This window comes from Cebidichthys violaceus, unplaced genomic scaffold (assembly GCF_023349555.1).
Source record: "Cebidichthys violaceus isolate CVI_PGR_0920_01 unplaced genomic scaffold, fCebVio1.0.p SCAF_69, whole genome shotgun sequence".
NCBI lineage: Eukaryota > Metazoa > Chordata > Actinopteri > Perciformes > Stichaeidae > Cebidichthys > Cebidichthys violaceus.
The window spans coordinates 513,436-540,198 of NW_027176916.1; the positions used below are offsets into that span (position 1 = coordinate 513,436).

Here is a 26,763-nt window from a genome sequence, read left to right on the forward strand (position 1 = left end):
AGTATTCACTCACAATGTCAATCGTTGAAATACTATTACACATTCAGAGTGAAGAGTGAAGGTTTAAGTTCGAGCAACAGACCACATATCAATCGGTGAGGGAATTTCCATCCTTACAGCTGGAACAACGTCGACTTGGGTGGAGAGGAGAAATGTGGTTCTCTCTCTCTGAAGAAGTCCATTTCTTCACTTCTGCAGGAAAAGTGTTCGCTTCCTCGTCCAGGATGTGAACAAAAACAAAACAAACAGTCCAGTCAATTCGTCCAGCGAATATAAAACTGTTAAAAAAATTAGGAGTTTCTTTTTAAAGGGAGCAAATGTTACGTTCGTGCTTCTGTGCACCAACGCGGGGTCGGGAGAATAGCAAAGAGCAGAGAGGGAGAAACTGTTTTATGGAAACAAGGCAGAACTTCCTGAGGTGTCTGTTGCCCTCTCAGTGTTATATATGTGCTTGTACCATAGGTGGGTTTGTTCTGACTGACGCATGCTGCAGCCTGTTATGTCTGCTCTGCTCTAGTGTCTTATGTACACCTTTCTTTTGCTTATATGTGTATTGGTTTTGTCTATTCGTTACTGTCTGTTTATCTATGAATTTTAGTTCTCATTTTATTTGAAATTTTGTAATTTTAGGCTACCTTCAAACATCTGACCGGGGACAGCAGATACAAATTAACCTCTCTGGCTAACTCTGGCTCACTTACAGTTTCACTGTTGATTGGTGTGCATTGTCCCTGCGAAATAAACAAATTAAAAAAATAGTCTCTAAAGAGTCTCTGTCTCTAAACAGTCTCTGTCCAAACAAAATGGCCCCATAAAAGCTGCAGTGTCACAGTTCTCAAAGTCAAATTCCTATTCTGTTTTTATATTTTCAGGTTAAACATTACAAAGACAGTAAAACATTTAATGTTGACCTGTCAGGTGTGACGGGTGAGTTCTCAGGGAAGATTCTCCTGTGCTAAGTATTTTTTTTTCGACTGTGACCTTTCTCACTAACAATGCCATATATGTGACACATGATTGTGTACCTTGCTGAATGATAACAAGACCATACAGAGTATTTCTGCTTAGCTTAGATAAGAGGAAGTAAATGTTTAACACAACCATATGGGATGTCTGCTGTAGCTTCCATGAAAGGAAGTAACTGAATAGGGTTGCAGACAGTTAACTACGGAATGTTGTACAACATGTTTAAGTTAGAGGTAGAAACAGATGTCTTAGTGGGGACTCATCCTACACCCCCCCTTCCCCTATGCACTGATCCTTTATAAGATGTACACAGACACCCCCCCTTCCTATGCACTGATCCTTTATAAGATGGACACAGACTACACACGGGGCTCCTCATCCAACAGACTGCACACAGGCACTCTGTGTGGTGATTGAACCTTCTCTGCGCAGACAATAAATACTCCAAAGACAAAATTTATCAGTATTCCTTATTTCAGTATTCAGTATTATATGACTCACTTTGTACTATTATATCGTTTTTCCACCACAGCAGTGCTTGGCTTTACTGCACTAGTTTAGTTTCCACAACCTGCACTGAAAACACTGCCATCATTCAAGTGTAAAAGTCCCAGATCAGCCAGCCACACTGACTCAGGACAATCTGAACAAAACTGTGTGAGGTTTGTAGTGAAGGCTGAGCATTAGTTCATTGATAGAATAAATATGTACACTGGGTGCCACTTCAATAGATATTTAAACGTAGAAAAGGAATTGTGGTGGCGGGGCATGTGTGCTCCCAGGACCCACCGTGGTAGGGAGATGGACACCGAATCACTGGAGGCACCGACACAGCCGATTATGGTGCTGGGCCAGATGCTGGGAGGGATCGCGGCCATGCAGCAGGACCAGGCCGAGACGAACCGGCAGTTCCTGGGGGAGCTCCAGGCCCAGGCAGAATGGCAGACCCACGCCCTGGAGCAGCTCGCGGCACAGGCAGCGGCAGCCCCGCCGGCGCTGGCCCCGTCCTTGTTGGCCGGGGTGGTCATACACAAAATGAGTGACGTGGACGACGTGCATTCATTTCTGGACACGTTTGAAGCACCAGCGGCGGCATGCGGCTGGCCCGCGGCAAAGTGGGCAGTCCGGCTTCTGCCTCTCCTCACTGGGGAGGCGCAAACAGCAGCCCTGGCGCGGGCCCCACTGGCTCCGCGGTCGACACCCTTCCTCCCCTGCCCTGATGCACCAACCTCCGCAACCACCAGCACTCTTCCCAACCCACAGGGGGTCCCTCAAGCGTCATGGCAGAAGTGTTGGAGGTGTGGGCAGCCCAGTCACTTCCAGAGGGAGTGTCCGCTGATGGAGGTGGGCCAGGTGGTTTGGGTTGCTGGCCCTCCAACACCCTCCCCCGGTCCAGGGGCGACGTACCGTATTCCGGTAAGGATCCAGGGGCGTGTACATCAGGCAATGGTGGATACGGGCTGTACACAGTCTATGATTCACCAGAGCCTGGTTTGGCCTGGGGCATTGGTGGAGGCATTGTGGGTGAAAATTAGGTGTATGCATGGGGATGTTCACGATTATCCCATAGTGTCAGTAGAAATTAGATACATGGGAAAAAAGCATAGTGTAAAGGTTGCGGTTAGCTCCCGCCTTACGCACCCCCTAATCTTGGGGACAGATTGGCCAGGGTTTAATAAATTAATGGGGCACAGTGCGGGGGTGTGTTCGCGACAGACAGGGTCATGCATTATGTGTGCTGTGCTCAGTGGTGACGCAAGGTTGTCCGACGCTGCAGACGGGGATGGGGAACTCCACCGGGTCCCGACTTACACTCACTCCATTGAAGATTTTCCACTTGAGCAGTCTCGGGTCTCAGTCAGTTGGTGCGCCCTGATGCAGCACAGTCATATCCGCATTTTTCATTGATTAGGGACAGGCTGTATAGAGTGAGTCGTGACACTCAGTCAGGTCAAGAGAATACCCAGTTGCTGGTGCCGAAAAGCCGTCGGGAAATTATTTTCCAGACGGCTCACTATAATCCGATGGCTGGCCACATGGGATATGAAAAAACACTGGACCGGATATGAACCCGATTTTATTGGCCAGGTATCCGGTGGGATGTGCGCCGTTGGTGCGCATTCTGCCCGGAGTGTCAACCAGCCAGCCATTCCGAGGGCGCCGTTGCGTCCTCTACCATTAATGGAGGTCCCATTTGAACGAATCTGCATAGACCTCATCGGGCCATTTCACCGGAGTGTACGTGTATATCGCTTTGTGTTAGTCCTAGTGGATTATGCAACACGATATCCTGAGGCAGTGCCATTGCGCAACATTTCTGCAAAGAGTGTCGCGCAGGCTCTGTTTCAGGTCATCTCCCGAGTCGGAATCCCGAAAGAGATTCTGACTGACCTGGGCACCTCGTTCATGTCACGCACACTGACGGAACTTTACGGATTACTGGGCATTAAATCTATTCGGACTATTGTACCACCCACAGACTGGTGGTCTGGTGGAGCGTCTGAATAAGACTTAAAAGTCCATGATCCGTAAATTTATTAACGAAGATGAACGCTATTGGGATAAATGGCTTAATCCTCTGTTGTTTGCAGTCCGGAAGGTTCCACAGGCCTCTACGTGATCTTCTCCCTACAAACTACCGTTTGGCAGGACCGCCCTGATTAAACATTACAAAGACAATAAAACGTTTAATGCTGTGATGCAAAAACTTGTTGACATGTCACACAAGTGGGTGTATGAGTGAGTGTTTCGTGTGTGCTTTTAATTTCTCAATGAGGATAATAAACCTATAGCCTGTCAAGGCCCTGTATATCAAGGCCATGGAGTCAAAATATTTTTAAGAACAGGCCCAAACAGCACTGATATGATACCGGAGTCGAGGATCGAACTGCCAATTCTTTGACTGAAGGACGACTCTGCTCTACCACTGAGCCGCAGTCACCACAAAATACACATTTAGGGGTTTATTTAACTACTTTTTCTTTTTGCATCTGTCGATTTCTCCTAAATTCACCAAGCTAGCATTAGATAATGCTTCATTTGCACATCTAAACACAACATTTCAGAAAATTTGTAATACAAAAAAGAATCCTCTTAATATAAGTAATCAATTTGTGAAGTTTCGTGGCGATATATATTAATTATTTTTTAACCTATTCAGCTGACGTATCTATAAAATGTATGTAACTTTACAAAACATCTCTTTAAAGGCCGTTTTTCACTAACACTCAGACTTTGAGCTAATATCATTCACTTCAGTAGCTCTTACGTAGACCAAACTTTCTAGTTTCATTCCTCTTTATATTCTAAAGGTTTTTACAAAGGGGTTTGTTCATATATCATTTATTGACAGATTTATTACATTTTATCACTAAAAACATGATGATGTATTTTCTGATTTATGGAGTGACACATAGAGATACTCAAAATTAGCACGTTTAATTAAATAATTTCTATTTGCATATTTAAACATGCAATTTCAGAAATCTTGTCTTAATGTAAGTAATCAACTAGTGAAGCTTCATGGTGATATCTATTAGTTATATATTTTACCCTTTAAACCATAGTGTTAGTTAATGTGCTTTCTGGTCAGTGAATGTCGTTGCCTTCCAAAAGAGCATCGCTAACTGTTTAACTCATCTAACTTTCATCAAACTGTTCCTGTAAACAGATGTCATCGTTATAACTATAATGCTATTGTATCAATCATCAATCTTTGTTATTAAAAATAAAGTGATCAAACAACTACATGGCACAAGTATGAATATTTACAACAATCACACTAAATATGCTCTGCAGCAACGCAATTGTTACCATATTCATATGATACTGATGTTCACAGTTATAAAATATGAAAATGTGTGTAATTTAACAAGAAAGTTCAACAGCACATAAACATAAAACATAGTTTCTTATATTCTGATAACAATTTAATCAGAACCAGTCGAGAGGTTTAGGGTGTTATGGTGCATCTTTTACATCATATTTAACACTCGCATATTTCATATTTCAGTTCATAACTCATGCACAGACTGCAAGCACAATTTAATTTACTCCAAAATGTTTGACTCAAGTTTAATTCTTTTAATTTCATTTCTTGGTCATGTAATGTAATTAAATCCATTTTAGGAAAGATACTAGTGCAAATAGAGGTAATAGCCCAATGGTTATGATTAACACATTTAGACAATCAGAGTCGACTTTAGAAAAGCACCGGAGGTTGTGAATGTTCTCTTCTTGTGATGAGTGGGCACTTTATGCTGTAGTGACAAAAGACAAATAAACAAACCATCATGTGCTTTTCAGAAAAAAAAATTAAAAAGCTGCAATGTTTGAATAATCTACAATTATGTTCATTTTTGTTGCCATTTTCTTGCCTGAATACCAGCATTTATTTATTTACTTATTTATTTACCACGGACAGTGCACATTAATACATATTTCAGTTTCCATCTGAATGTAAATGTGCCAGAGTTAGCTTGAGAGCTAATTTTGTCTGTAGTCTATATCAGTGTATTGACAGAGTTTACGAAGACGTATGCATTCCTTAAGGAACCCACCTTTCTCTCTTATGAATCTGTTGAATAGTTTGAGGTAGAGGTCGTCCAAAACTCTCTGGCAGGAGGAGAGTAGCAAATGCAGATACAACAGCCAAAGTCCCCATTACAATATATGGTAGGTACTTAAAGTATCCACCTGTACAAGGAGAAGAGAACATTTGGATGAAAGAAGTCCTTGGTTAGTGTTTTTTGCACATGTATACTGTAACGAATTACCGTAAATTTACGGTGGATTTTCAACGGTATCTTAAAGTATTTCATAATAACTGTAACATACAGTTAAATGTTCATCCCTCGCATGTAAATCAACAGTTAATGCCGTAAATTAACGGTTAATGCCGTCAATTAACAATAACAGCAGACTACTGTAATTTAACAGCATGATACAGTATTTTTTGTGAATAGGTGGATACACGCTTCTCTATACAAGTTCAGTGAATCACAATCCATCTGCATCATACTGTCTATTGTAGGTTAATATTTCTGTAATGACGATAGAATATTTTTATTATTGAAACTGTTCATTGCCTCAAGTCAAGTCATTTTTGAGTGACAAGACATGACCAACTGCTCCTGAACGTGACTCGCACAGCTTCAGTTCATCCTTCTGAGCAACAGCCATGTGGAGATCAACCGCGGAGCCGAGGTAACTTACGCTTATCAAATCCGTAAAATCCTTCATTATTGTTTTTGTCTTTATGATTATTGAACTGTTAACATCTCAGATAATGTTTCACTTGGTCTGTTTCATTACATTAGGTTGCTAATATTGGCGGAGCTAACGTTAGCTCTGTAACGTTAGCTAGCTCGAGCTCAAGTAGCCTTAGAAAGGTTAGCGAGCTAACAGCATAGCAAGTTAAGTTAACATAAATCAAGTTAATCACCAATTACAGTGTTAACATGTAACGTAAGTAACCTAACTTGTGTTTACTTGTGCTCTTATTGAACCGACTGTAGGACCGCAAACGGGACTATTATCCAAATGGAGAGAGGACCAGAAATCACAGACGATGAACAGTTGAGGTAAGTTAACTCTAACAGTAACTTTACGTGTGTGTTATCCCAGGAGTAACATTAACACCCGATCAATTCAATCATTTTATTGTTAAATGTTAGTCCATTGTCTTAGCTTCATTACTTCACCTAACGTAATCAGCTCATCACATAGGCAAGTCTGTTAATTTAAACTGTATGGTATTGTTGTATTAGCTTTTTGCAAAGACTTGGCTGTGATAAGGCACTGATATGTTAACATGTGTGAGAGGCACATGCAAACACACAGTTGCACATTCAAAGCTTCTTTTAAGTGTGTTTATCCTGGATGTCATAGAAATTTCCAGAAGTTCAGAACATTGTGTTTCTAATTTTTTTATTTTGTTTGTTTTAGGGTCACTCGTCAGAGATTGAGGATACCAGCCAAACGCTGCAGTCAAGTCCTCTTTCAAGGTGTTCTCTCTCTTTATTGTTTTCATTCATGTGTGGGTTCATGCAGTTCAAATTAACTATAAATGTGTATATGACTTGTTAACAAGCTAGACTGTGATGCAGTTCTATTACACTGTTCTTAATACTATTTTAATTCAGTGTCACACTGTTGATGCTATTCTAATTCAATGTTACACTGTTGATGCGATTTTAATTCAATGTTACACTGTTGATGCTAATGAGTTCAGTTAAGCTGTTCATTAACGATTTTATTAGTTTATTAGTTTTCTTCTAAACATGCAGTGCATTGTGAGTTTTGTGATGTAATACAAATGTCCCTTTATTATGTATGTATTAAACTGCAACAATTATGTATTGAATGTCTATTGTTATTCTTTTATTTGTTGGGAATTCAATGCATAAGTATTGGGTTGTAATACCCTTTGTAAATAACATTCTGGCATATACCGTAAAATCACGGTAATTATTCTTTTTCTCTCAAATTAATCGCCTTTTTGGGTGCTTTATCACATCCCAAAACTCCCCATATTTGGCAAGCATACCAGGACTCTGGGAAAATTTGATAATTTATGGGTCCCATGCTTGAGTATGAAAAAATTGCTTGCTAGCGCCCCCTAGAAGTCTGACCTGCAACGCCTTGCGGCAACTCTCACCCATTGTGTCCGATTTACTTGAAATTCGACACACATGTCCACCTCTACCTACTCTACAAAAAAGCCAATCAGACCCCTAAGCTCTGCCTCCCAATATTTTCTGCCATTTTGAATTTTGTGAAAAACACATTTTTACAAACTCCTCCTAAAAGCTGGGTCTGATTGGTACCAATTTGCTGTGGATCATTATCGGATCTATATCATCAAAAGTTCCTAAAAGCTTGTTGATATCCCATTGCAATGGGAATATATGGACCAATGAATTTCATAGGGGCGTGGCCTTCTACAGCAATATATATAACTTCAAAACAATGTGGCTTATCATCACGAAATCTATAAACATACCCTCAAATTTGTATTCCATACAACCACTAGGGGGCGATACAGTAATACCATTTTTTGCATTTTTAGGCATTTTTCATCGTTTTCAGGCGTTGTACTTTAACAAACTCCTCCCATAGAATTTCTGCGATCAACTTCAAATTTGGTCAGGATGATCTAAAGGCTTTAATCATGAAAAGTTGCAAAAATGGTCTACTGACATTGAACGACCTTTGTTTTATGTGGCGCCCATGTCACGCACATTTCGTGCCATTCGCCATGAAAGAGGAAGTTGTTGTAACTCCAAGGTACTTTATTCAATCTGCCCCAAACTTGTTATGCATGATGTTGGTCCAGGCTTGAGCAGATTTCCATTCCAACATTTTCACAAAGTCATAGCGCCACCTACTGGCAAAAGGAAATGACAAGTTTTATACTTTGATGTACTCCTCCTAGGAAGTTGCCCAGATCAGTCTGAAATTTGGTAAGGTAAGCCTTAAGACATTGAAGATGCTTCATCATGAATATTGTGAGTTGTCGTTAAATGCTGTTGCCGTGGCAGCACGTCATTCGCCATGAAAAAGGAAGCTTACTTTTCTGTGGCTTAGGATGCACAACAAGCCTTGGAACTTTGTGCATGTGTCATAAGTGATGGAAATAAATATTTCATATGGCTTTTAGGTTTGACCGTTTCAAATTGCCTCGATAGCACCCCCTACAAATATTCAAAAATGCAGCCCCAGCGCTACGTTTGACCTACATGTATGAAAATGGTAGCCACATGTATCACATGAAGACTTAAAAAAAAGTATCTTGAGACCATGTTCTAAAATTAACAGAAAGTTTGCTATTTTGATTTTTGTGTGAATTTTCCCTTGATTTCTAGTCGCTATACTTTAACGAACTCCTCCTAGGGACTTTGTCAGATCCACTTCAAATGTGGTCAGTACAATCTAAAGACCTTTGTGATTAAAAGTTGCTCAAAGCTTTACATTTGATGGAATGGCGTAGCCGCGGCGTGGTGGCTATTTTACGTGATTCGCCATTAACAACAAGCTGATGTAACTCCACTGGACTTGCTTAAATCTGTCCCAAACTTGCCAATGCTTGATAACAGTCATTGCCTGAGGATGTATACAAGCCAATTTTCACTCAAAGTCGTAGCCACCCCTAAAGGCAACAGGAAGTCAGCGTTATGTGACAGACGGAATCCGATTTGCATGACATTTACATGATGTGGTCTGCACTTGATGTAGAGCAACATAATGCATGTTTACACGTGTTCTCTAGCGCCACATAGGGGATACAGGAACTGGTGGAGCGGGAAAAATACTCCGGGATGCATTAATCCTGATGTCTGCTGGCATCCCGCCAGTACCCCCGAGACACGGGAAGGTGCGAGGGCTCGTCCATCGCTGCGTGCAGCTTTAATTTTGTGTTGATGTTGTTGGTCCCTGTGGACTAAAGTGGTAGTGTTTCAGAGCACCAGAGTCCCTTTAAAAAACCTCATATTTTACTGCAGCAGGGTCTGACAGTCTGCTCCGCTTAGTCCTGGTTCTGGTTCTCTAGTGACTCCCTTCCCTCCAGCGATCGCAGCAAGATCTGATCCAAGACCTGGCCGGATCTGGAGACGCTGCTGCTGCCGGGAGCAGAGCTCTCCTCCACCTGCTAGAGCTCTGACTGCAGGTCGATGGCTACAGTAAAGCCGAATTTGGTCGCTGCCAGAGCCCCAAATGGAGTCTGAACTGATGAGTTTCTGGTGAACCTGCATGGTTTCATCTTTGCATTTTGCATGGAAACCGACCCGGTGACACCGATGACAAGCATTAAGAATAACTATAGAGAAATAGCCAATCTATGAAGTGTACTGTAGAGGATTCAGTATTAATTTGAGACAGTTTCATAACAGGTTAAAAGTTCCTCACAGTAACTTCAAAGGATAATTCAGGTCAAACAAATTAAATAATCACTGAGTAATAAATGATAAGAGACCAGTTTACTCACTTAGCTGTAACAAAAAAGGTGCAATGGAAATGCCCACTTTGGCAACAGCACTGCACGTCCCTGTCGCTGTGTTCCTGAGCACTGTTGGGTAAAGCTCTGCTGTGTAGGCATACAACAGGGCTGTACCGATGGTAATGACAAATTTACCCAGCATCTCCAGAGCAACAGACAGTTCTGATAAACCTGCAACGAAAGAAGAGTTTGTCTAAGAAAGTCCCTGAATGATCCACTCTGCAGCAGATTAAATGCATTTGTGTTAAAGACACTTTTTACCCATCTGCCTTCACTTCATTCAACCATTTTCTCCGCTACTTAGAAAACTGCAAAGCTTTTTTTTTTAACAATTCTTCAACCTCAGAAACACTCTTAAAGAGAAACTCCTTCATTTATACACATTAAAGTCAGTTTACAGGTCTTACGGAAAAACTACTGCCAAGTAGCTCAAGACTACATTATTAGCTTCTACTAGCATAGCACAGCCAAGTAAACTGTCGACACTGGAGTTGTGTTATGTGTAATGTGGGCACCAAATTTTGAGAAGGAAGATACATGTATTGCACAAAAAAAAAGATATCTCTGGTTCTGCTGCATTTTTATCTTCATTCTAAATGTTATAGGGGTGCAATAATGAATCTGTTGAATACTCATTTAAGGGCGAAAAATATTTGCTTAGAAACATAATAATAACGTGATGCACCACGCCATGTCACTGCTTACTTTCAGGCACCAGTTGAAGGAATAACAGCGACACTCCTCCAATGAGCAAAATACAAAAGACAGACAGCCGTCGTGGAACGTATCGCAGCGCCAGCCAGCTGGAGGTGTATGCTGGTACCTCTACAGCTGCTGAGAGGAAGCAGCTGATGTAGGGGTTAGCATGAAGTTGGGATGAGTTCAGGGACAGGCCATAGTACACGGTACTCAGAGTGAACCTGGAGACACAGAGATACAGACAACAGAGAGGTTTCAATGGAAATCTGCACAGAAACAGCATTTGACACATACCATACAGAGCTCCAGTATCAAACCAAGACCATTACACTTAAAATTAACAAACAAAACAGAGAGAAAGTAAACTAAAGAAGAACAATACCAAGTAATATCAGTGCTGTAAATAAACAAATCTCACCACACCAGGCACAGAATGAGCGTCATGTTTCTGATGTTTTTTGTCCTCAGCAGGCTGAAGACATTGTGCTGTTTCTTAGGGTGTGTCTTTGTCGCATCAGCCTGCAAGATACAAAACCTCAGTCTCACCAGCAGTTTGGCATATCATTCCACCACTTTGGTCCAGGATTAAATATCTCAACAACTGCTGGAAAATTTGTCATGAAATGTGGTACGTACATTGCTTCCTATGGGATGAATTGTACTAACAATGTGTCTCTTCAATCACACATATTGTCTCCTGTGTCTTGTCCTACACTATTTAAGTCAGGGCAGACTTACATGTACGCTGTAATCTTCAAAGATGACCTGTGGAGCCTCGACTTTGTTCATTTTAGCAGCCTTTCTCAATGTGGTCTCAGCCTCCTCCACTCTTCCCTGAGAGAGCAACCAACGAGGAGACTCTGGGATGAACCTGCCTCAGTATTCAACAAAGAAACAAAAAGGTTCAGGTTCAGACAAGTTTCTCTTGTAAAAAAGCCAAATTATTACTTCCATCTCCTGACAAGAGCAAAATGATGACATTTATTGCGTAATATAAGGTTCTGTGGTTCCATCACCCACAGGGATAGTCAGTGGGGTGTTTACTGGATCACAGACTGGTTCTGGGGATGAGGAACATCAATTTTCTAGCAGGGAAGGAATTCGAGCTGGTGCATCAAGTTGAGCGATATATAGTCAGGGCCATAAGTATTTAGACTGTGACACAATTTTTCTAATTTTGCCTATTTACGCGACTCCAATGGATTTGAAATGAAGCTGTCAATATGTGGTTGAAGTGGAGACTTTCAGCTTTAATACAATAGAGAAAAGAAAAATATCACATGAACCGTTTAGGAATTACGGCCATTACGGTACCAGACCGATGTGGGGATACTGGCAGCTGGCCGAGTGCTAGTGATGTTGAAGAGGGTTGCCTCTGTGAGAATGTCACTGAGGGTAAATCTTTGACTGCTGTTTGGTGCATAAACTCAGAGAATCCGCCCTTCTTGGAGTCTGTCCATAACAAACAGCATGTTCGATCGGAGGGTGATTCATTAGTGTACTTCATTCTAGAACACTCTAGGTCAAAGATCGATGATCGACTTTGTGGTCATATCATCAAATGTGAGGCCATATAGCTTGGACAATCGGGCAGAGATGTCAACTGCTGGTGGGGTAGGCTGCCGGATGGACCTGGTAAACCCAAATGTGTGGATAAGCTGAGCTGGAAGTTAAAGCTTCCAATTTACTCATTGATCTATGTTACAACCTTTCAAGTGACCGAAAGACTAAAATTGCAGCTGAAATTAGTTTCCTCCATTGGGTGGTTGGGCTCAACTTCAGAGATTGCAAGATGGGCTCAGACATTCGGAAGGATCTCAAAGAGCCGTTTCACCTTCGCATCAATAAGAGCATTCAAGCATTTGATCAGGATGCCTTCAGGGCACTTGCCTTTGGAGGTTTTCTGGGAATGTCCAACTGGTAGAAGACCATAAACATGCTGGAGGGATTATATATCTCATCTGGCCTGGGAACCCATAAAGATCCCCCAGAAAGAGCTGGAAAACGTTGCTGAGGTGAGGGGTATCTGAACTATCTTGCATAGCCATCTGCCAATGCCAACCAGCCCCAAAAAAGGGAAGTCAAAATGGAGATGAATGAATGGATGGTTGGTATGGTAAACTTAACATGAACACATTTTCTTGTCATGAGTGCAACCTACCACCAGAGCGGGATGTAGAGCAGGCCAGGCAGAGACAAAGCCAACAAGAGAGATTTCCAGTCCCTTAAAAAGTAAGCAAAAAGAGGCAGCATCATGTAGCCAATAGCATAACCCAGACACACACCCAGTGAGGAGAACAGGACCCGTACATTTCCAGTCAAGATCTCATTGCCTGAAAGAGAGAGAAATGCATGACAAAGGGCGGGAAAATAAGTGAAGTTATTAGTAACAAGTGAAACAACTTGCTCAGTAAACACAATATATGTATCAACATCACTGACTATAGAAGAGTATTATTTGTTGTTCAAAACCACAAAATGTTCACATTACCCAGCACAAAAGCAGATGCATAGTTGGAGATCTGTCCCAAACCACTCATGAAGAGGAGGATGACGAACACCATCCATGAAGGTGAAAAGATTTCAACAAAAGTAAACATCGTCTGAATTGCCATGGTGGCAAAGAAAACAGGCTTTCTTCCAAACCTAGAATGAGAAGTCAAACAATGAAATAAGAGTAAATTAGATGATTTTTTTTAATTGTTTACAGTTTATAGTTGCTAAAGATTCCATTTTCAGGAACAATGAAAATGTTTTAAGAATATTTTGTGTATATAATTTTATTATGAGTTGGTGTTTTCAGTACCTGTCTGAGAGCTGTCCTGAGAAGAAGGATCCAACCAGAACTCCCAGGAAGTAAATTGTTGAGGTGAACGGCTGCTTCCACTGGTCTCGACACACCAGGTCAAACTGGAGTATCCATGCATGAACAAAGAAAAAAAATATCAATCAAACATTTCCTTCCTAAGCAAACATACAGTGTATGTGTTCCATTCACGTTTAATGATTTATTGAAGTTCAGTTACTGAACTGTCGTGTAATATTCAGTATGACTCACCTCAGAGACGATGGTGGACTGGTAGATGTCTCTGCTGTAGCTCCACCCGTCCACACATCCCTCCTGCTCCAGGTCAGTGATGTTGACGTCCCTCCCAGGAATGAATCCCTGAGCAGAGAGATTTCTGACCACATCCAGCCTGAACCTGCTGCATCTGCTCAGCTGCTGTTTCCCATTCACCACCTCACAGTCACAATGACACAAACCTCGTTAGTGTCATTAGTAACATTTCACATAAAACCCTGAACTGTAGTCGGACCACTTTGTAAGACTTCTTAAACTTCATACAGCAGCTGCAGAAAAATACATTAACTTCAAAGCTACACATTTGATCATCAAAGTATTGTAATATAATAACAATTCTGGCAAAACAACAGTAATATCACTAAAAGCCTGAACTCACAAATATCTAAAGTTCTCACGCTGTTGAGCCCAAATCAGTGAAGAATGTTTGATGCTGAAAATCATATACATGCAAAAAAGAAAGATCTAATTTACATTTTTGTGCATGAAAAAGTTCATCATTAACTATTGCTCTATTAGATAATTAGCCTAAAAATAACACAGCAAATACAAAATATGTGGTTTTAGTAGTGCTGGGCAAGTTAATGTGTTAACATCGCGTAAACGCATTCATTAATTAACGGCGACAATTATTTTATCGCGCGTTAACGCAGTTTTTTTTATTATTATTAAGCGGACATTTTTAAAACAAGAAACGGTGTTACGGTTAAACCAGGGACCCTGTTAACTGGACACCTTCAGCCGAATGTGTCAATTTGCAACAGCTGCCGTAACTACGACAACAACAGACTTATTGGTTAAACCATAACACCGGGCAACAAGCAGAGGTGAACAGCTGTTTGTGTGAGGTCTCTTCCGTCTTTTCGTGTTTTCTTCACCTTCATTCCCCTGGTTCCTAAGTCCCTGCAGGTACAGCTTCATATCACCCTCTACGTACCAACGTATATTTATAACAAATACCACACATATTACATGGTAATTAGCGTTGCATATCTGTCTGACCAAAATACCAAAAAAAGCAAAAAATAAATTATTCATTTAAATTATTTTTGTAGAGTTTTTAAAGTGTTTTTGTTTGGAATATGTATAATAAGCATATCATTTAGTTATTGCTACTGAGAATTTAACAAACAAAAAAAGAAAGAAAAAAACATGACGTAGATAGGTTTGCAGTTTTCAAAGTGTATATTTCCAATTGCATCTATTACACACATGAAAATAAAGTTGTGAACACCGGCTGAATATCTATTATCAGAATCATTATAACTGTATTTTATCTGTTACGGTGTAAAGGGAATACTGCTGTTAAAAAGCACCTTATTTGTTTAAAGTGTTTACAAACCAAATGTTATTGCACTTTTGTTCATATAGCGGTACTTTTAAAATAAAAGTGCGTAATACACTACTTTTGAATTCATAATTGAATTTTGCGCATAATAATGCGATTAATCGCAAAAAAAATCATGCGATTAATCGTTTATTAAAAATTGTAATCGTTGCCCAGCATTAGTTTTTAGCAATATTGTATAATATACTTTGCAGTAGGACTTTTCTTTTTCGCCCTGGCTAGCTTTTGGAATTGTTGAATACTTGTAACAAAACTGCTACAGTCAAACTTTTTTTTTCAAGGAGCTGTGATCAAGAGCAAAATTACCTCTATCGGGATGATTGCATTAAGCCAATCTTGGGTCAGGTTGACGTCAGGAACCAGGCAGTGGTGGCTGGGAGTGTCAGCAAAGAAGACAACAGAGAAAACACCAAATCCATTGGGCAAGATGCTGGCAGAGAGCAGGAAGAAGACAACCTGCTGGAAACGTCCCCACTGACCCAGAAAAGCTACGGAGTCATCATAATCCTTCATGGTCTCAGAATCCTAATCGTCCCCTCCACTGTCTTTATTGTGTATACTTGTTTTTCTACTGCACTGGAAAATAACAGAGTGGTTTGCCCTCCCCTCAACTGCTGTGCAAGCCACGCCTTGAAGGCAAATTCAATAAACATGCATGCCAAAGCAAGATGTTAAAATTTCTTTCTCAAGTAGTTCTTTGCACCAAGGACTGCCAGCCATAATTGCCAGGGACACAAACATGGAGGCTATAAAGAGTAAACAAATGACAAAAAAGCTGCAGTGTCACAGTTCTCAAAGCAACATTTTTGTTAGTCTCAGGTTAAACATTACAAAGACAATAAAACGTTTCATGTTGAATATTGACCTTTCACGTGTTAGCTTTCCAAACACAAGTGGGTGTTTGAGTGAGTGTTTCGTGTGTTTTTGAGATTAATTAAAAGAATCCTTTATATTTATGTAACAAAAAAACATTCATTGAGATGTGAAATTCACCTTGACATCTTCGTCCTTTAAGTTACGATAGCCTACATGTCTATGGTGTATATGCAGATGTCAAAATAACACAAAAACAGAGTGATCCAACAAAAAAACCTTGACAATAGCCACATGTATTACTCCACGATTTAATTCTGCTATTTACATTTTACATGCAGTAATATTTTCAAATGTAAATACATTTTACTCAACTTTAAAAACCGTGAAGATTATCAAAATATTAAGAAATGTAAAAAGTAGTAGGCTAAAGATATTCAATATCAACACATCACCTACATCAGTAAAGTGCTAGAAAATCACAGTGGACTGTCCAGTAGTACCACAGGTATTCGGGTTTCTTTTCCAGGGATGCATGGACACTTTATCTTGTTATTAGGACAAAAAGAAAAGACAAATAAAACATTATTGGTTGTAAGGTTCTGTAGATAGCGCAACAATAAGAAAAAAGACTATATAAATATTCCGTTGCTGCTATCAACTTCATCATCATCATCACAAGCAGCGGACTTCATTTGTGTCAACTTTTGTTTTGTTAAGTTTTAGTGGGAAGACGTTCTGTGTGATAACAATGCTAACCACTTAAATCTAGTAATGATCTGAAGTTAATCCTTGAACCTGAAGAAACAGGTTATTTTTGCCAGAAACAAGTTGTAAACAGCCAGTGGTGGAGGAAGTATTAACATCCTTTTCTTTAGTGAAACTACTTACACCACACTGTAAAAAATAATTGTGTTAAACATATCTATTAAAACTTAATATAAAGCTCCATAACAGAGGTAGCAGCCTACCTTTCTCTGTTATGCATCTGTTGTATAGTTTCAGGTAGAGGTCGTCCAAAACTCTCTGGAAGGAACAGAGCAGCAAAGGCAGACACAGCAGCCAGAGTCCCCATTATAATATTTGGAAGATGTAATAGGTAGGTGTCTAAAAAAAAAAAAAAAAAAGAGAAGGGGTGGTTTAGATGGGAGAAAAGTCTAGGTGTGAATTTGAGAGTGAGAAAATGGTTTCCAAAGTTAAGGTGAAATAAGATTAAACGGCCCAGACTTCACCTGGGTAGGTCAGTGAGGCTGCTTAATACATGAAATGTCAAACTAGGGTTGTAATCATCATCTGAACCCAATCTACTCACTCAGAGTTATCAAAAACGGTGCAATGCAGTTTCCCAGTCTGCCAACGGTGGAGCATATCCCCACCGCTGTGTTCCTGAGTAATGTTGGGTAAAGCTCTGCAATGAAGGCAAACATCTTGGAGAAAAGGATGGTAATTGCATATTTACCCAACATCTCCAGTGCAACAGACAGATTTGATAGACCTAAAGGAGAAGGACATTTTTTTTATGAAAACAACAGAATAGAAACAGACAAATCTGAAGTAACAATGTGTACACGTGTACACATAGCTACTTTCTTTTTCTGTAACACTTTATAATTACAAGAGGAAAGTGACCCAAAACTTTGAGATACCCACAAAGCACCACAATGGTTGTTCAATAATCTCAGGTCTCCTGAAAATGTATTGTATTCTTGAATAGGAATATTTTAGTGCAAAAAGCTGAAATTGACCCCATGAACAAAAATCTAGTTAAATTTATTTCTGCTTAAATATCATATTTTGCCAGTGCAAAATACTATTTTTTATTGCATTTTTATTTACCCCCTGAAATAGATAATAAGTGGTGAGTCACAGTTTGTCACAGATTGAAGTCTCTAGATTGACTGCCGACGTTCCATTTACACCAATTTCTTTTAGCTTTGAGCTTGTCATATATTTCAAAATGTCGATCATTGACCATTCCTGTTACAGTTACACATTCTGCATTGCTGGATTCGGCGCAGCATTAACATTTCAGCAAACCCTGATTGGTGTTTCTGGGACACCAGCCAAGCTGCGTAAGAGTAAATTAATATATTAATCTTAGAGCTTTACATTTGATATGTTTGCTTATTGTACTTCAGTCTGTGTATCCTCAATGCATCAAGATATTCACATTCTGTTTTTTCCCACATTTAGAGAAACCCCTGCCCACCATCACACCACATCTTGGATCAATATTTTGCACTTCTTTTATTTATGGGGTTTAACGCAATATGTTTCAACTTAACCACTATTGAGATAAATTATTACAAGAATATACAAGAATCCATTTCATGTATAGGAGACCTGAGAGAATATATAAACATTGTTTTGCTTTGTTCTAACTCTGGTCGGGGTATCTTGAAAACTAAAGCTTTTGCGGGTCTTCCCTCTAGCCTAAATAATGTTACAAAACACATTTAAGTAAGTAGTAATTTGTATTTCTTAATTACTTTGAGGCACCAGTTGAATGAGAAACAGTGACACTGCTTCAAGGAGTAATGTAAAGCTGATAGACAGCCGACGTGGAAAGTATCGCAGAGCCAGCCAGCTGGAAATGTATGCTGGTATCTCCACCACTGCTGAGATGAAGCAGCTTAAGTAGGGGTTAGCATGGAGTTGGGATGTGCTGAGAGACAGGCCGAAGTATCCGGTAAAGGTAGCAAACCTGGGTAAGACAAGGTGATAAATGTGCTTCATATATAAAGAAACTAAACAGAGGAAAAATCCCCCTATGGCTGTGGATACTAAAAACAATGATTTTATTCAAGAAATTTACATTTTTAAGGAAATTTGCAGCATTCCCTCTATATTTGAGTTTTTTCAGCATTTGTAGCGTATTCCTGTACGCTGTATATGATAAGATCTTCTCTTCATGTCAATGTGTAGACCTCTCAGACAGTAACAGTTGACAACACAGAAAAATATCATTGTGAGTTCAGCTGTTTACTCACGTCACCAGGCAGAGAAGGAGTGTTGTGATTCTGATGCTGCTGGTCCTCAGCAGGTCCAAGGCATTGTGGTGATCTTTAGGGTCCGTCTTATTATTAACCTGCAAGATACAATAACATAAGTCTCACCCTCTGTTTGTTGTGCCCTTTCAGAGTAGCCCAAAATCCTTTTTTTTAGTAAGGGTTCATATACAATACATGCAAAGGAAAGAGCAGCCACCGACAGGGCAGATAGCTACTTGTTGAGACAAAATGACTCAAGAATGTGATTACGTCATTTTTTGGTGCGTGCGCTTTGCGCCGGCTTCACTACGGCGAGTACAAACTACACTTTACTATCCCAAGACCTTTTTCCGACCTGGCGACTTTACTTGGCCAGTCAGTCATCAAATACCTAGGCATCAAATTTCCCCCCATCGCTGTCTGACCTGATCCTTGTGAACTTTGAACCCCTCCGAGACAAATTTAAGACCGATATAGACTGGTCATCCCCGTTATTTATCTCCCTCTGGGGATAAGTCAAAGTCATAAAAATTTAATCGTGAGAGTCCTCTGTGCTGCCTGCTGCCCTCAATGCATTACATCACTACTAACTAGTAGGGGGCTCAATGTGTCATTCACAGAGATGAAATGGAGTAGGATCTTAATGAACTCTAAAAGATCTACAGGGAACTCAAGCAAGTGTGGAGCTACCTCAAAATACAACACAAAATATACGACTCCACTGGTTGTATAGAAGTCAATGACAAAATTACTCAACTTCTCTCTTGATTTATTAAATCAGTAAACATTGTAAACATGAGTTTATGGTCTCAAACTCGAGTTTCGAGTATTCTTCAATACAGCATGATGTTCATTTAGTAAATTATGGTCCATTTAGAGTCAAATAGTCAATAAAGCAGAATATGCTTTAGGAAAAGCTTAGTGTGATTGACAGGTTGCTGCCTCTACCAGAGCAGGCTTCTCTACGTCACTCCTTCCAATTCCAAATATGGTAACTTCTGTTCACTGGTTGCAAAAAGTAAAAATGGCCGTAATCCAAGATGGCGACGGTAAAATCGCCGTACTCAAGGCTTCTAAACATTAGTCCACAAACCAATGGGTGACATCGCGATGACTACGTCCACTTCTTATATACAGTCTATGGGAGGGACTCAATGATTAAAAATCCTAGTTACATCTCCAGTGCTATTTCTCACTTTTATTTACGTGGCGGGCGATTTGGAAGTATGTAAGATTGTTTGGAAATGTTCGGTGTCTTTATTTATTTGTTTCACTAACCTAACTTTTTGTTCTTTCATCTATCCCAATGGGTGTACGTTTTTATACTTTCCATTTACAAGTTTAATATTGCTGGTTGTACCAAATATTTGTCACACGTACGCTTTGTTTATCTTAAGTGTGTCCTGGGTATTTTGTTAACACCAAGAACAACATCAACTAAGATGTTTCATAGAGAGTTCCAACAAAAAGCATCATCACGTCAACATACTTATACCTGGATTTAGAGTACAAGAACATGCAGTCAATTAGTGTGCTTAAGGGTTAAATCTAAAGGTGAAATTTGAAGTCCTGTACCTGTTTGTATATGACGTTTGAAAAAAAGTTTCACAGGTCTGTCTTTCTTTTAGGGAACAAAGTCTCGCCCAATTATTCAGAAAGTCTACGAGTCAGTTTATAATATTTTTAAAACACAGTCAAGACTGTATTCTTTGGTTTCAAGATATTTTATTACAGCAAATATCCAAATACTCTAAACTCTCCTTTGACAAAACATGAACTTTATGGAAATTCATAGTATGCTTTCTTGTAGTGAGTGCAACCTACCACCAGAGGGGGAGATAGGCCAGGCAAGGCAACGACAAAGACAACAGGAGAGATTTCCAGTCCCTTAGAAAGTAGGCGCAGAGAGGCAGTATCATGTAGCCAATTGTAAAGCTTAAACATGAGCCCAGAGATGAGTAAAGGACACGTACATTGCCTGTCAAGATCTCCGCACCTGCAACAGAGATTAAAAAATACAAAGACAGGAACACGTGGTGAACAAGTGAAATGCAAGTAGATCTGTACACTTGTTTTCAAATCTGTAAAACTACTGTGGCAGTATTTATATAGAAAACGATGCTCATATATACCCAACACAAAAGCAGCAACCAAGTTGGACATTTGACCCAAACCATTGATGAAGAGAAGGACAGTGAACATAATCCATGAGGTAGAGAAGACTTGAACAAAGGTAAAAATCATCTGGACTGCCATGGTGACAAAAAGAACAGGTTTTCTTCAAATCTGTGAAAGAAGTAGAATAAACCACGTACAAATGAGAAATCACTACCAAAGTATACATAATGAACATAAAGATGAATACAAAAAATACATCTACACTTAAGGTTTTGGAGATCTGATCGGCAGATGTGTTCAACACAAACATATTGAATGCACTTTTTAGTTATTAAGATACAAAAGTCTGCTAATTATTGTACAGTACTCTAAGGCTAATTAAAGTTCAAATAAATACATTTTTTAATAAAGCGAAAGTATCAATAGAAGAAGATTCTGAACATGTGCAGTGAGCTTAACTTCTTTTCGGCGGCGTAAACAAATAGTAGACATTAGTAAAGCAATAGTAAATAATTTCTCTAATTTGATGTATTTGGTGTTATGGCAAAATTGAAAATTGACTCATACGTGTGGACGAAAAATTAAGTGGAGTTGCTGCTTCGCAAAATATCTGTATACGTGTAGACAGGGCCTCATTGAGTGGTGAAATGTTCAGTCCAGTCAGTAATTAGTCAATTACTACAGTATATGGGGTATTTAAAGAGGTCACTACATGTATAAAAGCCTTGCCTTTCGATAACTATGGTGTTCTCAGTACCTGTCTGAGAGCTGCCCTGAGAAGAACGATCCAAGAAGAACCCCAACGAAGAAAACTGTGGAAATGAACGTCAGCTTCCACTGCTCACTGCACACCAGGTCAAACTGGAAAATCCACACATGAACAATTAATCAATTAAATGCATTGACTGGGGGGTGATCCATGTTAATGTTGTGAGCCTAATTTATTTGTTTTAGTATAATTCAATTTAATTCAGTTTACAGGTTGATTTCCAACTGCATTCTTAATTCTTTACATGCAGGTAAATGTTTGTATTGTACTGGTGTAATGTGTTTTGCTATTTTATGCAACACTGATGATTGAGAATTTGAAAAAAAAATGGCTACATGTGTATGTTATAAAGCGATGCATAACGGTGCTTAGTTTAGTTCACTTTATTTGAATGAACCCAATGACTGAATCTGTTCTGTGGCCTATCATGAACCGTGTGATGATACAATGGGTGTGTCTTTTGTCTCCTGAAAGTTGCAATTCACTCTACCGGTATGGCAATAAAACAGGTTAAACAGAGAGCGAAGGGTGAGGGTTACATTCAAAAGCATTTCCTCTTCAAGCCCATGCAAATACAAATCACACGAGAAAAACACGGACTCGGTCCAGACCAGGTGGCAACCTCCAGTTCTCCCGAGTGAAGCCGATGCAAAAGCGTCTTAAAACGTGCATTCTCTCTATTGACCAACAGCTAGCGACTCCTCCGGTTTCAAAAATAAGTCTGATTGTATAGAAGTCTATAAGAAAATTAGCCTCCTTCTCACTTGATTGAAGGAGGTTGCCGCCTGAACTACGAGTCACTACATTACATTACATTACATTACATTACAGTCATTTAGCAGACGCTTTTATCCAAAGCGACTTACAATAAGTGCATTCAACATTGGTAATCAAAAGAACTACTAGTCACCAGAAGTCATAAGTACATTTCCTTTTCCAAACAAGCATCTAAGAGCATGAAGCAGAGCATAACTCAGAGCCAAAGTACAGTGCAGAAACAAGAAAAACAGTTAGTGCTACAAGTAATACGAATACAATAAGTGCAACAAGCTAGTATGAATACAATAAGTGCTAAGTGGAAGGCTCAGGGTAGCACTTCCTGAAGAGGTGGGTTTTCAGCCTGCGCCGAAAGATGGGCAGCGACTCTGCTGTCCTGACGTCAGTGGGAAGTTCATTCCACCACTGTGGGGCCAGGACAGAAAACAGCCGTGACCGAGTCGATCGGCCGCCAGGACCTCTGAGCGACGGGGCAACCAATCGCCCCGAGGCAGCAGAGCGAAGTGATCGGCAGGGGGTGTAGTGCTTGACCATGGCCTGGAGATACAAAGGAGCTGTTCCTTTCACTTCCCTGTAGGCTAGCACCAGAGTCTTAAACTGGATGAGCTCTTACAGGTAGCCAGTGTAGAGAATGGAGAAAGGAAGTTGTGTGGGAGAACTTGGGGCGATTGAACACCAGGCGAGCTGCGGCTTTCTGGACAAGCTCCAGAGGTCTGATGGCCGATGCCGGGGCTCCGGCGAGTAGAGAGTTGCAGTAGTCCAGGCGGGAGATGACAAGAGCCTGGATGAGAACCTGCGCCGTCTCGTCAGTCAGGAAGGGACGACTCCTCCTGATGTTGTAGAGCAGGAATCTGCAGGAGCGTGTAACGGATGAAATGTTTGCCGAGAATGACAGTTGGTCATCCAGGGTCACACCCAGGTTCCTCGCAGTCCGAGTTGGCGTCACCACGGTATCATCAATGGTGATGGACAGGTCCCGGTGCGGGCAACCCTTCCCTGGGAGGAACAGTAGCTCAGTTTTGTCTAGGTTGAGCTTGAGGTGGTGTGTCGTCATCCACTTCGAGATGTCAGCCAAACACGCAGCGATGCGCGTCTCCACTTGGGTGTCACCAAGTGGAGACGCGTGGTGACACGGCCCCCCTCCAGGTCACCTGGTAGGATCGACCCGTCAGGTAGGATGCAAACAGGGAGAGTGCAGAGCCTGAGACGCCCATCCCCTCGAGGGTGGAGAGGAGGATTTGATGGTTCACAGTGTCAAACGCCGCAGACAAGTCCAGGAGAATCAGGACAGAGGAGAGAGAGTTAGCTCTCGCGGCGTGAAGCGACTCTGTCACCGCAAGGAGGGCCGTCTCTGTCGAGTGACCCACTATTTACAAAACTTGGTCAGTGCTCCTCAGTGTCTGACACCGACACTTTGTTTATTGAGAAGATGGAAGGTTAATTTGAAAAAAACATTATAAATGAAACGTCACTAGCCGCGTTTCCATTCACATATTTTTACGTCGATTTGGAGTACAGCATTAGAGAAGCTGTACGGTAACAGCACAATTCTATAAAACGTCCTTACTTGCAAAAGGTTTTTATGTCCACTTGCGGTGTTTTTTGTCTCTGTCGAAAAAGCTTTTGCCAAATAAATTCCGACGTTGCAAACATTTAACGCACATGGGAGAAGTTTGTGTTAGGGCTTTCTGCCAGAATGGGTTAATTTGAAACCAAACTATGATCTTTTCCTCAACCTAACCAAGTAAGTTTGTTGCCAAAATCTAAGGAGATCTCTGGCAGAGGTCAACTTCTCCCATGCACGCTCAATTTCTGTAACCAGTGTAGCATGTAAGTGGAATTAGCAAGCAAGCTAGCTAACTAGCCAGCCAGCCACTAAATGAGTAAAAAAAAACAATTTTAATGCTTAGTCAAGGGTTCACACTCATGTCACAGCGTAAAGCGAAAGCACATTACTATTACCAGAAGAGTAACTTTGTTCGACACATTGTCTGTAACCGGTGTAGCATTTAAGCATAGTGGTATTAAGTAAGCTAACTAGCCAGTCAAAATTAATAACTTCATTCACACCAAAGATTCTTGTGCCCAAACAGCCAGCGTGGGAAAAAATATTACTGATAATCCGCCAATCACAGCACAGTAGTACTGGCCAGTACTGGTTTCTGGCAGAATGGACTTGCATGACTGATCAGGCCGACTTGTATTTTCTTGAATAACTAACGCTAGTGGGGTACGTAGTGCGTCATAGTTTGAAGCTTAGTGCCAATGACCAAGCTGCATTTTTTGAGACATTGATTTGAGAATGTGCTGTTTTAGATGTATCTGAACACTGCAGGCAAAAGCCATGCCATATATACTCATTGTGGGGGACAAATAAAATACATACACCGACAGGAACACACACACCTCAGAGACGATGGTGGACTGGTAGATGTCTCTGCTGTAGCTCCACCCGTCCACACATCCCTCCTGCTCCAGGTCCGTGATGTTGACGTCCCTCCCGGGAATGAGTCCCTGAGCAGAGAGATTTCTGACCACATCCAGCCTGAACCTGCTGCATCTGCTCAGCTGCTGTTTCCCATTCACCACCTCACAGTCATAATGACACAGACTTTGTTAGTGGCATCAGAAACATTTGTTTCTCAGTAAACCTATCCTTGTAATGCATGTTGCAATACAATGTAAAGGAATGTATGGGCAAAAAATACTAAAACAATATTTAAAAAAAAAACTTTTGCAAACCTTGTGATTTTACTTGAACTGGTTTATGACCATGCTTTATATTAAACAAGAACATGTCCCAACAAATCTACAGTGAGACTAACCCTAACCCTATTATATCTCACAAAGTCATCTCTGTATTGTTAATGATGGCACCTTGCCATACATGCATAACAGAGAATGTACGACTCTATAATCAAAGTCTGTTGTTGCAATTCTTTGTTGCTGAGAGTTTATTTTATGAAACCTTGCCATCTATTTGTCGTAAGACCAAAACTGGCTCATTGCATTAACTGTCTGTCGTCTCAACTCTATCGGTATGAAGGTTTTATGCCAGTCTTCGGATAGGTTGAAGTCAGGAACAACACAGTGGTGATTTGGCGCGTCAGTCAGGAAAACAAGGGTGAAAGCTCCAAATCCATTGGGCACGATGCTGGCACACAGCAGGAAGAAGACGACCTGCTGGAAACGTCCCCACTGACCCAGAAAAGCTACGGAGTCCTCATAATCTATCATGGTCTCAGAATCCTATTGTATTGAATTGTAAGCAGGTGTGGAATTTAGTTCTCCGTTGTTGTAAAGTTGTCTCCATAAAGAGTCGTCCTTAGCTCCTGCTGCCTCTCTGTCAAACCAGATAAACCTGGCATTTACTTTTTGGAAGAGGATCACACTCTAATACTCTAATACTAAGGTGTAGTTGTAATACCGGCTTAGAATATAACTGCACGTGATTCTGAACTGTGAAGCCAGTATACCCTCGGGGCTTTTGTACAAATGTATAAATAGCAAGCTTAGGTGGTTGCATAACCTTTTTAACCTTTTGCTTTAAGGGCCCGAGCACCGATGTAGTTGGAGCGGAGGACATATTGTTATTCTAATGTTTATTATTATTATTCCTCCGTGTGTTTTGTCACAAAAACAAGGTGCTTGGGATACTGGGAATTTTTGGAAATTTGGCACTGTCAAAAAGGGGTTGAGATCCCAGTAAGACTGCCTTACAGAAGGAATACATGATCGGTATGTAGAGCAGGCTAAAATGGACACAAAGCGTATACTTATAGAAGGAAGTAAAATTCCAATAATCATTATAAGCAAAGTGTGTGTATTACAAAAATATATGAAGTGATTTAACAAATGTAAACTGATAATAATGATGTATCTGTAAACGTGATTGAGTAGAACGAATAGTCTGTGCGTGCTGAGGCACCAATGTATGTGGAAAGAGCTAGAAAAAAGGAGAAGTATGCTTAAAAGGAGAAGTAGGCTTGGGTGTGGACCTCAGCCGATGAGGTCAAAATGGGTTTCACATGTGTAAGGAGAGTAACGGAAAGTACCAGAATGAGGAAGAAGTGGGGGGAGTGGGCTTTAGAGATGAGGCCAGATTTGGGTGTAACTAAGCACGTACGCAGAGAATCGATGAAGTAATGTTAATCATGGGCCAGTGAAACGGGAGTGTTGGGGAAAAGGGGAGAGAGCCCAAAAGGG

General features: G+C 40.6%; 1 protein-coding gene and 1 pseudogene across 1 annotated transcript; both read right to left on the reverse strand.

Annotated features, from left to right (window-relative positions):
• Window positions 1–4,836: 4,836 nt before the first annotated feature.
• Window positions 4,837–15,605, reverse strand: LOC137890777 (organic cation/carnitine transporter 2-like). The gene is made up of 11 exons (XM_068734986.1): window positions 15,397–15,605; window positions 13,719–13,901; window positions 13,467–13,570; window positions 13,152–13,306; window positions 12,822–12,993; window positions 11,399–11,531; window positions 11,079–11,179; window positions 10,667–10,881; window positions 9,950–10,132; window positions 5,526–5,661; window positions 4,837–5,225 (listed from the first exon to the last, which is right to left on the reverse strand). The coding sequence occupies exons 1-11, from the start codon at window positions 15,601–15,603 to the stop codon at window positions 5,168–5,170; spliced, it is 1,647 nt and encodes a 548-aa protein (XP_068591087.1). The 5' UTR covers window positions 15,604–15,605; the 3' UTR covers window positions 4,837–5,167.
• Window positions 15,606–16,382: 777 nt separating this feature from the next.
• LOC137890770 (solute carrier family 22 member 4-like) lies at window positions 16,383–25,794 on the reverse strand (annotated as a pseudogene).
• Between the last annotated feature and the right edge of the window lie 969 nt (window positions 25,795–26,763).

Coding starts and splice junctions, on each gene's coding strand:
- LOC137890777 (XM_068734986.1), bottom strand. CDS start 15,603: ATGAAGGATTATGATGACTCCGTAGCTTTTCTGGGTCAGTGGGGACGT. Junction 13,307..13,466: donor TCAGGACAGCTCTCAGACAG/GTACTGAAAACA, acceptor TTCTCATTCTAG/GTTTGGAAGAAAGCCTGTTT. Junction 12,994..13,151: donor TGCATCTGCTTTTGTGCTGG/GTAATGTGAACA, acceptor TCTCTCTTTCAG/GCAATGAGATCTTGACTGGA.